The 20,029-nt window shown below is 44.0% G+C and overlaps 1 protein-coding gene across 14 annotated transcripts in view; it reads right to left on the bottom strand.

The window, feature by feature from the left end:
- Positions 1-20,029, bottom strand: part of NEK11 (NIMA related kinase 11) — a 334,291-nt gene that overhangs the window by 190,220 nt on the left and 124,042 nt on the right. For all 14 annotated transcript variants that reach the window (XM_051818472.2, XM_051818466.2, XM_051818468.2 and 11 more), the window contains 2 exons: positions 14,144-14,237; positions 9,078-9,198 (listed from right to left, as the gene is read on the bottom strand). In XM_051818472.2, coding sequence (XP_051674432.1) covers positions 9,078-9,198; positions 14,144-14,237 — 215 coding nt within the window. The remainder of the gene's footprint in view (positions 1-9,077; positions 9,199-14,143; positions 14,238-20,029) is intronic.

A 20,029-nucleotide genomic window follows, 5' to 3' on the forward strand; every position in this document is an offset into this window, starting at 1 on the left:
CCGGCAGAAGGTAGGTGAGAGAGAAGCGCTGCCGCCCTCAAGTTTCCTGTAAGGGCCCCAGTCCCACTCGTGGCCCAATCATCCCCTAGTGGCCCATCTGTTCATGACATCACATTGGCCACACCTGAATTTTTTATGTCAAGCCAGACCAGTCTTAAAGTCCGAGTACTCATTTGAGGGAGATCTGGGCAAGTCGCTTTTTAAAAATTTTGTTGTTCCTTATCCTGTTATCTATAATCTTTCTTTTTTTTTTCTTTTTTTTTCTTTTTTTTTTCTTTTTTTTTCTTTTTTTTTTGACAGGCAGAGTGGATAGTGAGAGAGAGAGACAGAGAGAAAGGTCTTCCTTTTCCCATTGGTTCAGCCTCCAATGGCCGCCACGGCTGGCGCGCTGCGGCCGACGCACCGCGCTGATCCGAAGCCAGGAGTCAGGTGCTTCTCCTGGTCTCCCATGGGGTGCAGGGCCCAAGCATTTGGGCCATCCTCCACTGCACTCCCGGGCCACAGCATAGAGCTGGCCTGGAAGAGGGGCAACCGGGAAAGAATCCGGCGCCCCAACCGGGACTAGAACCCAGGGTGCCGGCACTGCTAGGTGGAGGATTAGCCTATTGAGCCGCGGCGCCAGCATCTATAATCTTTCTAACATAACCATTTACTGGATTGCCTTAAAAAGCAATTTTTCAAACATATTGTTAACTTCACAACCCATGTGATGGCATGGGTCAGGTTACTGCAACAACTAAAAACGACCGTTGAGAACAATCAAGGAGTTCTGGTAGGCAATGTCAAACCAAGGTCAGGCCAAGGAGGAAGCATCTGAACCAGGGTTTAAAACAGATGGGTAAAGCCGGCGCCGCAGCTCACTAGGCTAATCCTCCGCCTGCGGCGCCAGCACACCGGGTTCTAGTCCTGGTCGGGGTGCCGGATTCTGTCCCGGTTGCCCCTCTTCCAGGCCAGCTCTCTGCTGTGGCCAGGGAGTGCAGTGGAGGATGGCCCAAGTCCTTGGGCCCTGCACCCCATGGGAGACCAGGAGAAGCACCTGGCTCCTGGCTTCAGATCAGCGCAGTGCGCCGGCCGCAGCACGCCAGCCGTGGTGGCCATTGGAGGGTGAACCAACGGCAGAGGAAGACCTTTCTCTCTGTCTCTCTCTCTGACTGTCCACTCTGCCTGTCAATAAATAAATTAATTAATTAAATAATTAAATAAATGTTAAAAAAAAAAAAAACAGATGGGTTGGTTTCTAACAGGCAGAGTACAGATTCTGAGTATCATCTAACCATTCCATACCTGCTTAATAATACTTCCTATCATGTATTGAGTCAGCTATAGTGCCACATCTAGTCTATGCCATCTCACTTAACACAGTAAAATTCTGAGGTTGGCATTATTAACTCCATTTTACTGATAAAAAATAAAAACTGCAGATCAGAGAAAATGCCTTTCTCAAAATCACAGTCTAGCACATGGGAAAGTCAAGACTCAAAAGCAGACCCGAACGAGTCTCTCTCCTGAATCACGTGGCGGCTTAGCTTCCTCTGGGCATCAAAATCGTGTTCTCCAGGTAGTGAGTGCATGAGCCCTGAGCACAGCTGCAAAACTTGCATGTTCCAGCGCCCAAGAGGGCACGCGGCCTGTGGCTGCTTCTCCTCGGTTTTGCCCACATGACACGCTACCTGCGGTTACTCCTACCCGCTCATTTTTCTCGCCGCGGCTCTGGCCTGTGGATTCCCAGCACGTGGCCCCTGACCTGCTCTCTGCCTGGTGTGGCCCTCCCTGTTCACTTTTCTGAACCTCCTTTTCCCTTTTATAAAGCCCTCACCCTCCTGTGCATTTATCTCACTTCCCCGAACAAATTTTAAACCTTAAAAAAAAAAAAACCTTGCATGTATGGACAAGAAATTCATCAACTAAAGGAAAACCTCATCACCCTACATACAACACTGAAGCCCACCTTATATATGATTTAACTCTATCATATATATACTACCTTAAAGCCATGGTTGCTGCTTATTTAATTTCCTGCTTACTTCATTCATTTCAAACCTGGACCATGATGTTATGGATAGGTGCTCTCTACCCTGCCAGCTTGGCCCTTAATTTAATAACTGCTGTATGATGTATACTTAGCCATGGGATGGACCACAGAACCACTTACAGCCTTCTCAGGTGAGAAACGTAATTTGAAAGGTCCGTGATTGCTGAAGCTTTCCTAAAAATACCTGATGCTCTGAGGACCAACTGTCCTCCTGTTTCTATTATACTTGCTTAGGACTTAGCAGAGTGGTTGGCTGGGCAGGTGTCAGTCTGCATCCACGTTAATTTTTCAAATTGGATATACTTTAACTTTCTACTAGAGACTCTTATTGCAGGAGGAACCATCTGGATTATTAAATATGCCTCAGAGTGGAGAATCAGCAGATGTTCCCTCAATATCATATTCATCCTAATCATCCTCTAGAATTCAGAAAATTAGTGAGTGACTCTATGGGCCTCTATTTCCAGGAGTACACATTAGAATCACATAGGAAGGCCGGCGCCGTGGCTCAATAGGCTAATCCTCCACCTTGTGGCGCCGGCACACCGGGTTCTAGTCCCAGTCGGGGTGCCGGATTCTGCCCCGGTTGCCCCTCTTCCAGGCCAGCTCTCTGCTATGGCCAGGGAGTGAGGTGGAGGATGGCCCAAGTCCTTGGGCCCTGCACCCGCATGGGAGACCAGGAGAAGTACTGGCTCCTGGCTTCGGATCAGCGCGATGCACTGGCCGCGGCGCGCCAGCTGTGGCAGCCATTGGAGGGCGAACCAACGGCAAAAGGAAGACCTTTCTCTCTGTCTCTCTCTCTCTCACTGTCCACTCTGCCTGTCAAAAAATAAATAAAATAAAAAATCACAAATCACATAGGAACACTGTCATGAAATGCTGATGTAACTCAGTGGACTACGTATGAAATAAAGTCACATCAATTTTGTTTCTCAATCAAGTCTTGGAGATACCTAAAGCTCTGGGAAGTACAGGAGATCTGGAAATGTGGGTGTGACTCTGGCATTTGGTTTATTTTCTGAGGACCAAAGAGTCAGGCAGATCAACATTTCCACTGTGTTAGTAACATGGCGCAGTCTTATCTATGATGCCATCTACACCTTGACACCATCCTAGGCTCTAGCCCCCACCCCATTGCTGGAAGCCAGGTGGCCACATGGCCCAACCACCGGTGTCAGCCCCACCCCCATCCTAATGGGATTTGCTGTTCCTACTTCCCTGCCCGCCCTCCAGTGAAGTTTTAAAGGGACCTGTTCCTGACCACGTGTCTCTCTCTCTTTCTCTCCGTCTCCTGACCTCTGTCTCTGTCTCTCTCTCTCTTACGCTCTCCTTCTCCTTCATTGCCCCTTCCCTCCAGTCTGTTGGGTTTTCCCCAATAAACCCTTTCCCTTACTCTGGTGTTTGGTGTGTTTTGTGGCAGCCTTACACACTGCCTTCTGTCTTGGGCTGCTCCTGGGGCCTCGGCATTTTTTGCTGATACTCTCAGGATGCTTTAGCAAGCACTAGGTCCTTGTAGGCCTCCTGATAGGGCTCCCTGCCAGTCAAATGCGAGTCCTTCAACTTTGAAGACTGAAAAGAGAGGAACTAAATGAGCCCAGCCCCTTCTCTCTAAATAGCCTGAGAGAAGATCCAACACTCTACTAGTACTATTTGTGAAAGACAATGTTGCTCAGCTGATGTTAGGAAAAATAACCAACCCCATGACCACTCTCTGACTAAGGACGACTTTGTGTTCCGAGTGACTTCCAGGGATCTTCCCAGTTGCTTCCCATTGCATGACTGCACCCACCTCTCTCTCAGCCTCTCTCATTAGCTGAAACAAAGACAGGTGGTGCTATCATGATGCTTTCTTCTTTTTTTCTCTAGCCATCTTAGTATTCCTTTATTTTATCACTTCTATTGAGGCATGACCAATAGACAATAAAATGCAGCCATTTAAAGTACAGAGTTCAGTGAGTGCTGACAGACACGTGTGGGCAACCATCGTCACTACCAAGATGTCAGGCTTTCCTGTCACCAGGTGCCCCTGTTCCCTTTTGGAGTCAATTCCCCATCTCCACCACCATGCCGGGCAATCACTGGCCTTCTTACTATCACAATAAATAAGTATTGCTGGCTGTGGAGTGCCACAGAAATGGAATCACAGTATGAGGTTTTTAAAGTGAGGCTTCCTTCTCTGAGTTCTCCTTCACAAAACCATGAATAGAATGTTTTTCATATTCATCCATATTGTTGCATGCATTGGTAGCTTGTTCCTTTGCATTGCCAAGTAGTACACATTGCATAGACAAAATACAAGTGTGCTTATCCATTCTCCTATTGATCAAGACACTTGACTTGTTTCTTTTGTTAGTACTTAGGAACAAAACTGCTAAAAACATTTGTGTACAGATCTTGTAGACATGCTTTCATTTCTCTTGGTAAGTTATCTAGAAGTGGAATTGCTGAGTCAGCAGAGATTTTATATATATGTACATATAATTAAATTCTATATATATAAAATTAAAACAATCAACTATATTACATTTAGCAGAGTTCAAATCACCTTATTTCCACTTGGATGTTTAAAAGAAAGAGATGACATGAGTTATAGACACAGCTGGAAAGGGCAAGCTAAGCCCAACCCCTTGGAGACCAGAGCTTTCTCTATGCACTGGAAAAGGGCTCAGGACTTGATCAAGAAGCGGCTGGAAAAGAAATTAAGAGGGGACGGTAGGTCAGGCAGTAGGCAGGCACTGTAGCCCTACTCCACTGCAGCCTCCTCCAGTGAACACTTAGGTTAAGAAGTCACGCTCTAGGTGGTCCCAGGCCCATGCCTCTCAGTCTAGTACAGCTTTGCAAGAAACACTACTCTGATACTCAGCTGTGAGTTCACAAAAATAAGGCTATAGTGCAAAGAAGTGCCCAGGAAAAATTAATGTGCAAGAACTCATCAGCATTATGCATTAGGATCTAATTGGGGTAATTTCTTTAACATTCCAGTTGTTTTTCCTCATTTGAGGCTAATGGTCACCCTTGACTTTGGCTAGATTAAATCAGCTGTAGTCAGCTAAATGCATAGCAAATGTAAATAATGCCTTATCCTGTTTTCTTTCTCTACAGCTACTCACATACCAGGGGAAATTCCCTAGTTTAACACCAAAAAGTGATTAAGCATTGGTGTAGCAGCTTTAAAAATGTGTAATTTTATTTTAGACACATACATTCTAGATTAAAAAAAAAAAAACAAATAAAAACTTGCTCTGGGTGCTGAAAGTTTGGAGCCAAATCTAAACCAAAAAGATCATTGGGAAAATAACTAACCACTTCAGAGTTCATCCACAAAATAAAGTCTCCTGTTTCAACATTTCATGATTAAGTTACATGATCACTAATCTTGCACTTCCCATCATTCTAATGAATTAGCCAACCAAAATTTTCCATTTTCAATTTAACATGCAAGAAAAAAATGCTTCTTAGAAGATGTGCATTTAAAAAGAAGGAAAAAAGAGAAAGTAATATTGTATAAAACATCTGGCCCACCTAAGTCTACTGTGTTTTTTTTTTTTTAATCTTAGAGCTTATTATGGAAATGAGAGTAGTGTTGCCTTGTAACATGAACCAGATGATTAAGGAAGTAGATTTGATAATTTCTAGTTGGGCCAGCAAATTTTTACACTGTTGACCACAGTGAAACCTCCATGACGAAAGACAAGCAAGAGGTAAGAGGGACACCAGTCTGAAGCAGATGGAACCCGTGGCCACGACCACCTTGGGAGTTACTTGGCTACTGTGCTTCATACAAGTTAGCACAACAGAGAACCCTCACTTTTTCAAAGTTCAATTCACTTGTGTATTTGTTACGAGTCTACTGTTCCTACCCATCACCTCCAAATACACACATTTATAGGGAAATGGAAAGGGTACTACACTAGAAAGGGGGAATCATGGGACCCTTGTGCAATTTACCAAAAATCTTTGGGTTATCTATGAAATGTAGTAACATGTACTTTTCCTATCTGAAGCCAGGAGGCTGGGTCCAGCCTTCTTGACCTGAGACCACCCACTCACTCAATATCCTGTCCTGAAATTTCTTGTTCATATAGAGAGATGGCTATGGCCCCCCGCAGAGGAAAAGCCACTCATATCAGATGCTGGACAATGGCCTAACTTTCCCAGTTTTCTGCTGTTGGAAAGAGAGGCTAAGTGTTATGCCTATGTTTCCAAATTTCACTTTTGGAAAATAACAAATAATATATTAAAGAAATTCCTAAAGAAGGTATAAGATATAAATCCACCTGGTAGCACATATTTGTGAATGATGTCTGTTTCAAGATGGCTTCCACAGCACCATTTTAAAACCTGACTAATGCCAAGCTAATGAAGGAGGCAGCACTAACTAACAGGAAAGTTTCAAGTGCAAATCTGGGCTGAGATGATCAAACAATACAAGCTTTGCTACCTTAATTCTCAATTTGAGATAAGCACTGAACTACTACAAAAGAAAACTGTTATATCATTGTGCAGTCACAAGGACACACCTCATTGACCTCAAATACAGCGAATGCAGCTGGCCAAGGACCTCGCTGCTGGGCCCTGAAACCCACCCCTGCATTGTCTTGGAAGCTGGCGCCAGGCCTCTGATGCTGATGCTGCCTGAGAACTGCCTTTTGCCTTTGCTGCTTTTGGCTGCACAGTAAATGGTCCATATTTCCACCGAACCTTCCCTCTCCCCACTTGGAGTAAGGTTTTAATAATGCTCTGACGGTTCCTCCACTATTTTCCATCTTCCTCTCATGCAGGCATCTTCCCGAAAAACAAGCTTGCAGTTATATTCCTATCTTGGCTTCTGCTTCTTAGAGGTCCAGACGAGTGTATCGTTCATTAATTCATTCACCCACTCATTCATTCATTTATTGAGTATCTGCAACGTTACTGACACTTTGTTCTAGGCACTGGGGAAACTGAGACCACCTCCTCTGAAGGGCCATGACTTCTCTACCTTCACCTAGTTCTGTGTGCTGGGCAATGAGCTAAGAGCAGTACACATGCCTACTCTCAATGGCTCTTCACAGCAGCCCTGATGAAAGGAGGTATTATTTTTGAAGATTTTTATTTATTTATTTATTTGAATGAGTTACGAGAGATAGAGAGAGAGAGAGCTCTTCCATCCACTGCTTCACTCCCCAGATGGCCACAATGGCCAGGTCTGGGCCAGGCCAAAACCAGAAGCCAGGAGCTTCTTCCAGGTCTCCCATGTGAGTGCAGGAGCCCAGTACTTGGGCCATCTTGTGCAGCTTTTCCCAGGCCATTAGCAGAGAGCTGGATCAGAACGGGAGAGGCCTGGACACTAAGCAGCATCCACATGTGATGCCAATGTCACAGCTGGTAAAGCTACAGCACAGCACTGGCCGTAAAAGGGGATGTTGTTATTCTTGTTTCATAGATCAGGAAACTGAGAACTGGGGAGAATGAGTTAGCAGGTGCTTCCCCAAGAGCAACAGCTGTTTCATTGCCAAACTTCATGCTTTTCATGGCTGGGCTGTGATGTGTCACCTCCCTTTAGTGATTGCTTCGAGTATGTTTATTTTCTAGTGGTGACTGCATATACGAACAGCTGATTTTCCAAAACTTGGCTTTATTTCTTCAATTTAAATTTATGATGGCCACAGGAGCCATCTACAGAAGAGGGGACAGTGTGCTAGAGCGCTCACCGTCCTACTTGTCCTAAGTCAGGTTAATGATAATATCACTTGGTCCTCACCAGGTGGGAGTGTCCAAATCCTCCCACTACAAAGGAGATAATGGGCACAGATGGACACTTGGCTTCTCTGCCTTGCCTGCTGGGTACAGCCCAGCCTTAGCAAACTGATGGCAGATAGTTGCATATGAAATCCATATGTAGTTTTTCTGATCCAACATGGGAAGTGAGATACTCAGCAGACTCATAGAATGGCGGATGTCCTAAATAGCACTCTGGCCTCAGAATCAGCCCTAAAGGCACTCGGATCTGGCTGAAAAGCCCATGAGAGTATTTCAGGCATGGAAAGCCAAGACACTCTGGCAAAAAGATCTCTGTGAGTGAGATCCCAGTGGAAAGAACAGGTCTTCAAAGAGGGAGGTGCCTTTCTCTGAAGGGAGGAGAGAACCTCCACTTTGACTATGACCGTGTCTAAACAAGATAAGAGTCGGAGAACTCAAGGGGCTTCCATAGCCTTGGAAACTCATGACTGGTGCATAGGGAGATTACTGATGCCATAAACAGGAGTGTCAATTTGTAAAGTCAACAACAGGAGTCACTGTGCACTTACTCCTCATGTAGGATCTCTGTCCTTAATGTGCTGTACATTGAGGCTTAATGCTATAACGAGTACTCAAACATTATATTTCACTTTGTGTTTCTATGGGGGTGCAAACGATTGAAATCTTTACTTAATGTACACTAAACTGATCTTCTGTAAAAAAAAAAAAAAAGAAAAAAGAAATTATCAATTCCCAACTTGACTCTCACTGGGATTAAACATGACAATAGGTCTGATCTGATTTCATCATCATTTTAAAAAAAAATCAAATCATCTATTATTTTTCACTTTATGTTTCTGTGTGGGAGCAAACTGTTGAAATCCTTACTTAAGGTATACTAAGCTGATCTTCTGTATATTAAGATAATCGAAAATGAATCGATGTGAATGGAAGGGGAGAGGGAGTGGGAAAGGGGAGGGTTGTGGGTGGGAGGGACGGTATGGGGGGGGTAGCCATTGTAATCCATGAGTCGTACTTTGGAAATTTATATTCATTAAATAAAAGATAAAAAAAAAAGAAATCCATATGTAGTTTTTCGATAATACACATTTTCAAGAGCTTTTTGAACACTCCTCATATGCGGAATTTCAAAAATGATTTGCACCAAAGTAAATGTTTTTAATTGCATTTCCAAAGAATTTTCTGAAGTCTCCTTGTACACCAGGACTTTTCTGAGAGTCCAGCCGGGCTCACTGCAGAGCCAGCCACAACAACCCAATTATCAACCGAGAGCAGCCTTCTAGAAACTAATGCAAACACATACCGTGATGCCCAAGGTCAGCTCTGGTGTCCTCTATGCCTGACTCACGGTCAGCATGGCCCGGGGAAGTCTTTGGAAGAAGCTGAGACACAGGCAGGCCCTCTGAAGTCGGTTGATTGAAGTCCTTGTGGGAGGTAATTAACAATTCTTGAGAGGCTGATAGACGGAGGTAGCACCACCGCAAATGAAACAATATTCTTGTTGAGAAGAGTGTTTGGAAGCAAAAGCCTACCTCCTCAAACGGATAACATTTTCCAAGTTAAGGAGGCTAACTTGGGGTAAGAGAAACAGCCCTGAGTCAAAGAGGCAGGTGACACTGGCCACGCATTTAGCCTGCCCTGGCCTCAGGCAGCACCATCATTCTGAGAGTCCAGCTGGATGCCCAGAGTGCAAAATGGAAGGCCCTCACTTTCAGTCTCATGCAAGTGCAGGCCCCCCCAGCAGCTGAGAGCCTGGGTCTCCTTCAGTTTTTCACTCAGGGGATCCCATCCACCTTGCTTCAGCCAGCCCTGCCCATTTCTCCATCTCAAAATTAAAGGTTTTGGCTTGAATGACTTCAAGCCAAACTTCTAGCTTTCTTTAAAAGTTCTGTGATTCTATGAATTCCAGTTTCCTAAAGAAAAATATCTATGAGGCCAAATGATGAAAGAATTCACATCAAAAAATACAAGTTAAGTTTTCCAAATATATCAATAGGTATTTCAACAAATCATTTGCACCTTTTCCCCCAGTTTTATTTGCATATTTGTGTTTGCAACCTAGAGCTGATGCTGAATGGACCCATTTTCCTTGATGAATGGCTTTCATGAGGAATTGCTCCAAGAGTGTCTTATTAAAAAGGAAATTAAAAGGAAAGTTCAAACTAATTCTAAATGAATAAATAAAATGAAGCCATGCCTCATGGCAGTGTGGCATCTGCGAGAATGTTGTCATAAAATGTTCTTAAGAAATCTGCTTCTGTACTGTGTAACAATTATTTCAGAAGGTGCAACTGACACCAAATTTCAAAGGACCACTGACAGCACCCAGAGTACTTGGAGCACAAAGAACAGAGATGGCATGAAATGTGGCTATGTGCGTGCTTCAGAAATTGTTAGAAAATGAATACATGGACTCTCCGTTGGCTTCGATTTTGAGGTTCTCTTTGAAGAGTCAGATGGAGTTGTAACTGCTTCTCTTAGAGGACATGATCTGATCTTTCATCCATGACCACTCCATGTATGGAGACCCAGTCTGCCTTGCCCAATTCTAGCACCATCACAGCAATCTATGCCACGAGATAAAAGACAAGCTTTGTCCTGGGTATTGTGGAAGCCAGTTGTTTTTAAGCTACCAGCCTTCAAAGAAATGGTGCCTAACAGGATTCCACATTTGACTGAGCAGTAAGATTCCAAAGGCCAAGTTCAGCCAAGCAGAAAACGCTTGCCACAATACAAGGCCTGTCAGTGAAGGTCCGGAAAACAAAGCAAGCCACTCTCCTAAATGCCTTCAAAGAATTTTTATAACACGTCTTAAGAGGTGTCATGGAAAGCCCATCCACTCTCCTAACTTCAATTCTCTTCCTACAACTGCTTTTGAACTTGGAAGTGGCTTGCTTCAGTTAGCTGGAGAAAAGGAAGAAGAAATAGAGAAGAGAGCCCCAATTAGACTAGGAAGAAACTCGATCATAAATACATGCATGGGCACAGGGCCGGGAGGCAGTCAACTCCGAGAGCATTTTCCTCTTCCTCCTTCTTCTCCTCCTTCATCCCACTTCCCCTCAGCCTCTTGCATCTCACTAATCCAATTGCTTTCTTACATTTTGGTTCATCTTTTCAGCCCAATGATGTCTCTCCCTAGGATGTGCAAAACGCTTCAGGCCCCTGCACAGTGTGAGGCTTCCCCTCTGCTTCTTCCTTTGTTCTCTGAGAACGTGCAGCCGCCTCACTCCTGGGCCTGTGGTGGGATTAACTGCACTCTTCCCTGCCTGGCTGCCTCTTCACTCTCCCCCTGGGGTGAACAACAAAGTCTTCCCTCAGGTCACTCCTCCTCTTCTATGCCCACGAAATGTCCGGTTCCCTAAAGAAAGGAAGAGCTGGTCTGTTCACGGATGGCTGTGTCCGGTCTTCCTTCCTTCCTCTGGAGGTGAGCTGCTGCCTTCAGGAGTCCCCACTTTCTTCTGTTCGTTATTAGTGAGAGTGCAGTCCTGGGCCAGCAGCACAAGAATCAGCAGGGAGTTTATTAGAAATGCACCAGCCCAGGCCTCAGCCCAGACCATTTGAGTCAGAATCTGCGTCTGAACAAGACCCAGGGGACTCAAGTGCATCGCTGTAAGGGAGAAGGACTTGGAGAATAGTCACTTGATTGTGGACCCCAGAGCCTGAAGAGGAGGTGACATTTGAAAGAGAGAAGGTGAGAGGCTAACAAAGGGCCCGAGGGGGACGGCTGAAGCAATAACACAACAGAAGGCCAGGAGCCCTGACTACTCAACAACCCCATCTGTAGGCCCAGTCCAGCTGGGAGAGCAACTGTCCTCACACAGAGCAGATACCAGAGCCACGTAGCTGCTGGAATGTTTTCTTCCCCCGTTAATACACAAACTTAATAGTCAAGCTCTGGAAAGCTCAGGGCCAAAGATGTCAGCAGTACTGGGTCTTCTATGATCAAACAGCCACCATGGCCTCTGGCCAAGGTCAGCGTTGGGCACCCCTCCTGCTCCCCTTGCTTCTCACTAATGGAAAGGCGATAGAACTGGGACAGTGATGGGCTGGGGATTCATAGGATCTCTGTGAACTCTCTTTGTCTGGTTCCTGTGTTCTATGAGATACAAATAACAAAGTCTCCTGAGATTCTGCCTGCCATATGGCCTCAGGCTCATCTTCCATTATTTCAGGGCCCCTAGAGGACTCTGATCTGTACTTCAGAGACAAGACCTCACAGTGTAGTTACAATGCTAGTAAGAATGATAACAGAAATTTTAAAAAGACAACACAAAATTATGATCTTGAAGAGTCACAGAGGAAAAGCACAACAGTTAAGTGAATGATAAGGCACTCATATTTAACATCATACTTGGAACTACATTTTTATTTTCCATATGTTAACTTCAAGAATAAAGAGTGCCATTTAACTTTCATGAGACAAAATATTACCATGTCTGTACTTCCCTGTTCCCCATTGAAAGGGGTCCCTGAGCTTTCCAGGAAAAAAAAAAAAGCATCCCAGTTTCTGTCACTGAATGAACAGGTGACTTACACATACTAATGAACACAGCATCCTTTCAAACACGTAAGTCTCTGTCAAGATCTGTGGGGTAGCCGGTGCCGCGGCTCACTAGGCTAATCCTCCACCTAGCAGTGCTGGCACCCTGGGTTCTAGTCCCTGTTGGGGCGCCGGATTCTGTCCCGGTTGCCCCTCTTCCAGGCCAGCTCTCTGCTGTGGCCAGGGAGTGCAGTGGAGGATGGCCCAAGTGCTTGGGCCCTGCACCCCATGGGAGACCAAGGATAAGCACCTGGCTCCTGGCTTCGGATCAGCGCGGTGCGCCGGCCACGGCAGCCATTGGAGGGTGAACCAACGGCAAAAAGGAAGACCTTTCTCTCTGTCTCTCTCTCTGACTGTCCACTCTGCCTGTCAAAAAAATAAAATAAAATAAAATAAATAAAATAAAAAATCTTTGGGTGTGCCCTTCGCAGCCATATGAGGACAGAGAAAACCAGGGAGAAGACCCTGCTATGGGTCATCACAGAAGGCCAGGCCACGTGTGGAGGCTGAAGATGGGCACCCGGTTTGCAGAGGGCTGGGCTGTCTCCACCAGTGGTGGCATCTTCAAGGAGAGATCCCACCCTGCTCCTCAGGGATGCCCCTGACCCATCAGGTTCAACAAGCAGGAAAGATCCCATCTCTAGAGTCTCTGGGGCTTGCAACAGACCCAGAGTTTGATTCCATTTGGTGAGGGTGCTAGGTGGGTGGAAGAATAGGGTAGGGTTGAGCACCTATCCCTAGCATCCCCACTCTGTTTGCTAAACCATCCAACAAACACAGGGGACCCTGTCTGGCCCAACTTTGTATTTTCAGGACTCTATAGTGTCCAGAGCCCCTAAATAACTAAGAAGACCAGATCACTGTCAACTCTTGCTTGGAGAAGGGCAGAAAACAGTGTTCCTAGGCCGTTGCCTGCTGAGTGAGCTCTGTGAAGGTCTCCTGCACACCTTAGGTGTAGCCCTCTGATCACTAAGCAGCAGCAGAATTAGCACACCCAGGGTAGGGAAATTATCCCAAGAGCCTCAGGGGCTTGTTCCTTCGTAGAAAAGGAAAGAACCTCAGGTGCATGGATCTGCAATGAATGAACACTCAGAAACTGAGATAGGAAAAGTTCTCCATGAAAATGATTCCATCCCACGTTGTTTTTACCAACTGTGAGGCTGGAGTTGATATCCATTGCCCATATATGACCTCACAATGACCACCTTGAGATCCATCAGAGCCTACTCCAAGACCCATGCAGACATATTCAACCACTAGAGAAAATGATATTTGGTGCTGAAAAATTGGAAATATATATGGAAGACATGGATTTGGGATCCATTTTTTGTGAATCTGCAAGATTATACATTATTTGATAATGCATGGTAGCTCTGCAGAGTTTGAATGTTGTTAATAAAAAACACAAAGATATGGATGGGAGACAGAAAATAAAAGCAAATAAATAAATAAACAAACAAACAAAAAAAAAAAGAAACAAGACAGAAAAGACCTAAGGAAGTAAAGCAGCAATAACACAAGTGAATTTTAAAAATTGATATGCATACCAATTATTTGGTTCTGCCAAGTAATCTTCCTAACCCATTAGCTACACACTCAGTGCCAATTCAGCTATTTAGTGCATAGTAGGCACTCAATATTTGCTGGATGAGTTAATTGATCCATCTGTAGATACAGCTGTTTTGAATTGGTGTATTCTAGAATCTTCCCTGGAAATGGGCCATCTGAATGGCTTTGTCTTCTACCAGTTCTTTTGCTTACCTAGCCAGTCCCATGAATCTGAAGCAAGAAAAGAATTCATGTAACATTTAAAATAAGAAGGTTCTTACACGGGGCACATCACTGCTCAGCTGCTCAAAGTTCTGAGATCTCAGTTCTTGCCTTCGTTTGGTGTTTTCTTCACATTTTCCTTCCACAGTCTTTCTGCATATTTAAAGTGAACATAGAAAATTAACTGCAAATTGTTAAAATCGTATCTATATTATACAGGTAAACATGATCCCTGTCTCAACAGGCAGAGTGGGATGTAAGCAAGCCAGGCTCTCAAGTCTCACCTTAATCATGGAGACTGCTAAGCAGCACCCAGCTGATTCTCTTTTTTTTCTGTTTTTTAAAGATTTATTTGAAAGACAGTTACAGGGAGAGGTAGAGGCAGAGAGAGAGGTCTTCTACTTGCTGGTTCATTCCTAAATGGCTGCAATGGCTGAAGCTGCGCCGATCCAAAGGCAGGAGCCAGGACTTCTTCCAGGTCTCACACACAGGTGCAGGGGACCAAGGACTTGGGCCATCCTCCACTGCTTTCCCAGGCCATAGCAGAGAGCTGGATTGGAAGAGGAATAGCCAGACTAGAACTGGAGCCCATATGGGATGCTGGTGCTGTGGCACAGCAGGTTAAGGCCTCTTTCTCTCTCTCTCTCTCTCTTTTTTTTTTTTTTTTAAGATTTACTTATTTATTTGAAAGGCAGAGTCACAGAGAGGAAGGGAGAGACAGAGGTGGGGAGGAGAGAGATCTTCCATCTATTGCTTCACTCTCCAAATGGCTACAATGGCCAGTGGTGGGCCAGGCAGAAGCCAGGAGCCAGGAGCTTTATCCAGGTCTCCCATGTGGGTGCAGGGGCCCAAGCACTTGGGCCATCTCTTGCTGCTTTCCCAGGCACTTTAGCAGGGAGCTGGATCAGAAGTGAAGAAGCTGGGGTGGGGATGGGCGTGGGAATGGGTGCCCATATGGGAGGCCTGCAATTGAAGGCTGCTGCTTGACCTGCTGTGCTGCGATGATGGCCCATCATTATCTTTTAAAGCACACCTTTCTCATTCTTACAAACCCTAAAAGGCAGCATAAGAAGACAGTGCTCATCCCCTAGGTTCTTGTGTGTGGCCCCAGGGGCTCTAGGTCCTGATGCCTAGCACAGGGCCTAACACATGAACTCAAAAAGTGCTTCAGGGTGAAGAAATCCAAAAACCGGGAAGACAGAGCTACATATCAAAGAACTCATGGCAATTATGGGAGTCATCGTGGAAGGGAATTTTCCTACAGACACCCTGTCTGCTTTCTCTGCTACAGGGAAGTTCAGTTTAATAGACCAGCTGCTAAACTGGAGATAAGGTTTTAATCTTCATGATCCCTTCTGTGTTAATTTTTACTTAAAATTTTTGTTGGAAAAGGAAGATGTTCATACAATAAGATATTTTTAAAAATTCATTGAATGTTCTTTTGGTCAAATTATCTCACACATAAATAGGTATACTACAACCCTCCTGACAAAGTCATTTTCTAGCTAAGACACATGATCCCTCTTAAATCCCACAATTATCACAAACATTGCAATAAAATTAATTATAAAATTATGACAAAACTTTTTAATTGTGTTTAATTAAAAAATTATTAGTGTATCACATGGAATATTTATTACTTTTGTGTATAAAAAGTTTGAAACTGAACAATTTGTAATGTGCACTTGAATTACTAAATTTGCCTTTTTAATCTATTCCTGCCAAAGATCAATTTTCCTTTTACCCTTAACCAATGACATGAATCATAACACCTGAAGATAATGCTATTTCTGAAGTGTGAGAAACAGATTTGGAACAGTTGAGTGGAAGCAATAGCTCAAGTTACTTTTGTGAATATATTTTCTCAATAAAACCCACACTCCATGCTTTAGAGGTTTACAGAAAACAACTTGTACTGGCTTCCGAAAGCAGATATATACATATCTTCCCAACTGCACATTCAGTGATATCACACAGGTGTTGAAATTGGCCATGGCGGGAGTATTTATATCACAGGAACAAGAAGCCAATCAGCAGAACTCACATTTATCAGAGCCAGCCTATGTTAACAGGGAACAGTCTCATGGATTCTCACTGGATTCATCATGATATTCAGGTTAGGACCAGGACATTTCTAAATCACTTTCCAGACAGATCAACAAGGTCACAAAGTGAATAGATTTTTCTCTCTCTAGCTCTTGATGGGGCTTCTAAGGTACCAAAAAAGTTTACTGACAAACAAAATAAAGAAACTAAGAAATTGGAAAAATTAACCAATTGAAAAATTCAGTCTTTCAGGAACTGAGAGTCTAGGGTTCTTTGAAATTCCACTATATATATGTTTTCCCCATTTTATTAGGTTTAATTGACAATTAAAAATTACTTAGATTTGTGATGCATCAAAATGTGGTGCTTTTAACCTGGTGCTTTTAACCTAACCATCACTTTATATGCTTACCATTTTTGTGATGAAGATATTTAAGATCTACCATCCCAGCAATTTTCCAAATACAAAATACAGTATTAGTAACCACAGTCACCACACTGCATAAAAGATCTCCAGCACTCACTCCTCCTGACTGACTGAAACTTTATACGCTTCCGCCAACATCTCCCCACAAGACCTCCTTGTAATCATTCTACTCTCCACTTCTAGGAGTTCCACTCTTGATACCACAGGTCAGTGAGATCACTCAGTATTTGTCTCTGTGCCCGGCTTATTTCATTCTGCGTATTGTCCTCTAGTCATCTGTCATTGCCATCTATGTCACTGCAAGTGACATTTCCTTCTTTCCTAGGGCTGAACAGTACCCCACTGGGCATACAGACCACATTTTCTTATCCATTCATCTGCTGATGGACACTCAGGTGGATTCCACACCTTGGCTATTGTAAATAGTGGTGTAATAAATATCTCTTCTGCAACAGACTGATTTCTTTTGGTTAAACATTCAGAAGTAGGATTGTCAAGTCATGTGGTAGTTCTATTTTTCTTCTTTTGAAGAACCTCCATACCATTTTCCTTAACAGCTGTACTAATGTACATTCCCAGCAAAGTGGTGCACAGGTCCCCCTGTCTCCCCATCCTGGCTAACACTTGGAATTTCACTTCTTCACATAAACTCTCTCTTACGCTCGTGATATCTCCCACCAGCACCACTGTCCTGAGCACAAGCTTTTCCAAAGGCATCACTCGACAGAACAGTGCTGTTTGCAATTCGCTTCCTTCTGAACGCCTATAACCTCTCCTCCACGTAAATCAGCCGTGTCTCCTGGAGGCTGAGGCACCGCCGGCACCCAGGGAACAGCAGAGCCTTCTTTCCAGCCTCTTGCTGGGGCAGGTGCAGAAGATGTCAGCAACAATGAGGCCTCATTTGGAGACTGGCCCTATCTTCATCACTAATAACCTCCTTCATACTCAATCTTCCCCTTCACACAAGACTGCAAGCGTGATGCTAATAGTACCTGGCATCTAATTTATGGCTCAATAATCATCTTTGGAGTGAATGAGTAATTGAATAAACAAATAAGAGGGGTCTTCAAAAAGTTCATGGAAAATGTGTCTCATGAATAAGTGATGCATGGACTTAAAAGTTTTCTTGCACCAAAATAAACATCTTTTAATACCATTTTTTCCACATGTTTTTAAAGTTTGCACGTGTAGAACCATATGCATTTTGGCTTTTTCTCTTTTTCCAGTAAATTCCTTTAGGGCCCCAGGCACTAGCCCAGGACCCAGGCACCCAGTGGAAGGAAGGCAGTTCTCAGCAGTGGCCTGGCACCTCCTGAGCCGCCTCCTTCCTCTTGGAGTCATTTCAGGCAGCCCTGCAGAAGCTGCAGGTAGGGGTTTTGTTTTGTTTTGTTTTGCCTATAAATAATAAAAATTCCCCACAGGCAACTCATCCCAAACATGCTCAGCAAATATTTTACAGAAGAATCATTGCACTACTGAGAGAACAAAACGCCCTGAGACCGGCCAGGCCAAGAAAGACTAATAAACTCTGGGGAGGTAATGAGCCAGCCAGGACTGCAGTTAATTGGTTCTATTTCTCAAATTAGATCTTTGTTTAAAAGCAAATTATGTACTTCCCAAATTTCTGCTCATTTTATTGCCTATGACTGGATTGCATAACGTGAGACAGCTTAGGATCCTGGCTGTCAGAGAAGAGGAGGGTTGGCAGTCAACAAGGACACAGTTCCTTGAAAGAGTCATCCCAACTCCACCACCGCTCATGAGCTCCGCGGCTGAACCTCGCTTTTTTCCTCTGTCAAGAATACGCGACCCTGAGTGTTACATGAGACCAAGTACGCATGTCTGGCACATATAAAGTACTCCAAATTGTCCTACTGTGGTAGTTACATTGTATTAAAGACGTCTTATATTCTAGGCTGAATACATACAGTTGACCTTTTTTTAAGATTCATTTGATTAATTTGAAAGACAGAGTGACAGAGAGAGAGGGCGGGACAGGCAGAGGGAGATCTTCTTTTATACACTGGTTATAACTCCCCAAATGGCCAGGAAGACCAGGAGCCTGGAACTTTTTTTTTTCCCATGAGGAAACCAGGAGCCTGGAACTCCATCTGGGTCTTGCACAAGGGTGGTAGGGGCCCGAGTTCTTGGGACATCGTCTGCTGCTTTTCCATGCAGGGAAAGCAGAGAGCTGGATTGAAAATGGAGCAGGCAGGACTAGAACCTGTGCTCTGATATTGGATGTCAGCATTGCAAGCAGTGGCTTACCTGCTCCACAATGCTGGCCCCATACACTTGATATTTTTATGGGAGTCTAGGGCAGTGGTTAACTGCACAGATTAACACTCTCTGGATGCAGATCTCAGCTCCCAGTTTATACCCTATGTTCCTTTGTACAAGTCACTTAATCTTTTATGGCTACTTTTATGGCTACTGTAAAAATAGTAACTGTTTCACAGAATTGATCTACATTTAAATGAGTTAATTTATGTATAGTGCTTATAACAGGAGCCAGTGCATGCTCAGTAGGCTAAGCCTCCACCTGTGGCGCCAGCATCCAATATGGGCTCTGGTTCATGTCCCGGCTGCTCCTCTTCTGATCCAGCTCTCTAATTATGGCCTGGGAAAGCAGTAGAAGGTGGCCCAAGTGCTTGGGTCCCTGCACCCCAGTGGGAGACCAAGAAGAAGATCTTGGCTCCTGGCTTCCGAACAGCTTTGCTCCAGTCGTTGTGGCCATATGGGGAGTAAGCCAGTGGATGGAAGACCTTTCTCTCTGTCTCTTCCTCTCTCTGTCTGTAACTCTACCTCTCAAATAAATAAATAAAAAAAGAAGGAAAGAAAAGAAAATCTAAAACCTGCTTACAACAGAGCCAAGCACTGGTCATTACTCATCAAAATATCATTCAGTGATATTACTTAAGAAACTCTTCAATGAAAGAAATGTACTTGCATCACTCTTGTATTAAAAGGCTGCAACCACATTCTCAATGACATTACCTTCTGTTCCAGCCTTGGTCACAGCCCAACAGTTCACAATGCCATTTGCACTCGATTCGTTTAAGAAATGCTATCAGAAAATGGTAATTGTAAAATTGTACAACTGAAAACCATGGGTGGTTCTCATTCCTCTGGAATACTATCCAGACAAGAGCCTCCTGGGAACATGTAATTTTCATCAATACACATCCCTTATTTCGTAAGAACAAATAGATATTCTTAAAGTGTAGCTGTACCGTAAACCCTGAAAATAACAAGGGCTAATTGAAATCAATATTTCATAATGTGAAATAGCGTCCAAACAATTGGATTCTAGTACAACATTAACTGCAAACAGTGTCAGGCAAACTGTTTTGCAACTGTGATGTAAAATGAGGGCTAAAATTAGTCGAGCCTTTTAAAAAAAAATATCTACTGCTGCTATCTCTCTAGTTAATAAAACAAAGTTTGAAATCCCAGCTTTTCTTGAAGGAAT

This window comes from Oryctolagus cuniculus, chromosome 4 (assembly GCF_964237555.1).
Source record: "Oryctolagus cuniculus chromosome 4, mOryCun1.1, whole genome shotgun sequence".
In the NCBI taxonomy this organism is placed as follows: domain Eukaryota; kingdom Metazoa; phylum Chordata; class Mammalia; order Lagomorpha; family Leporidae; genus Oryctolagus; species Oryctolagus cuniculus.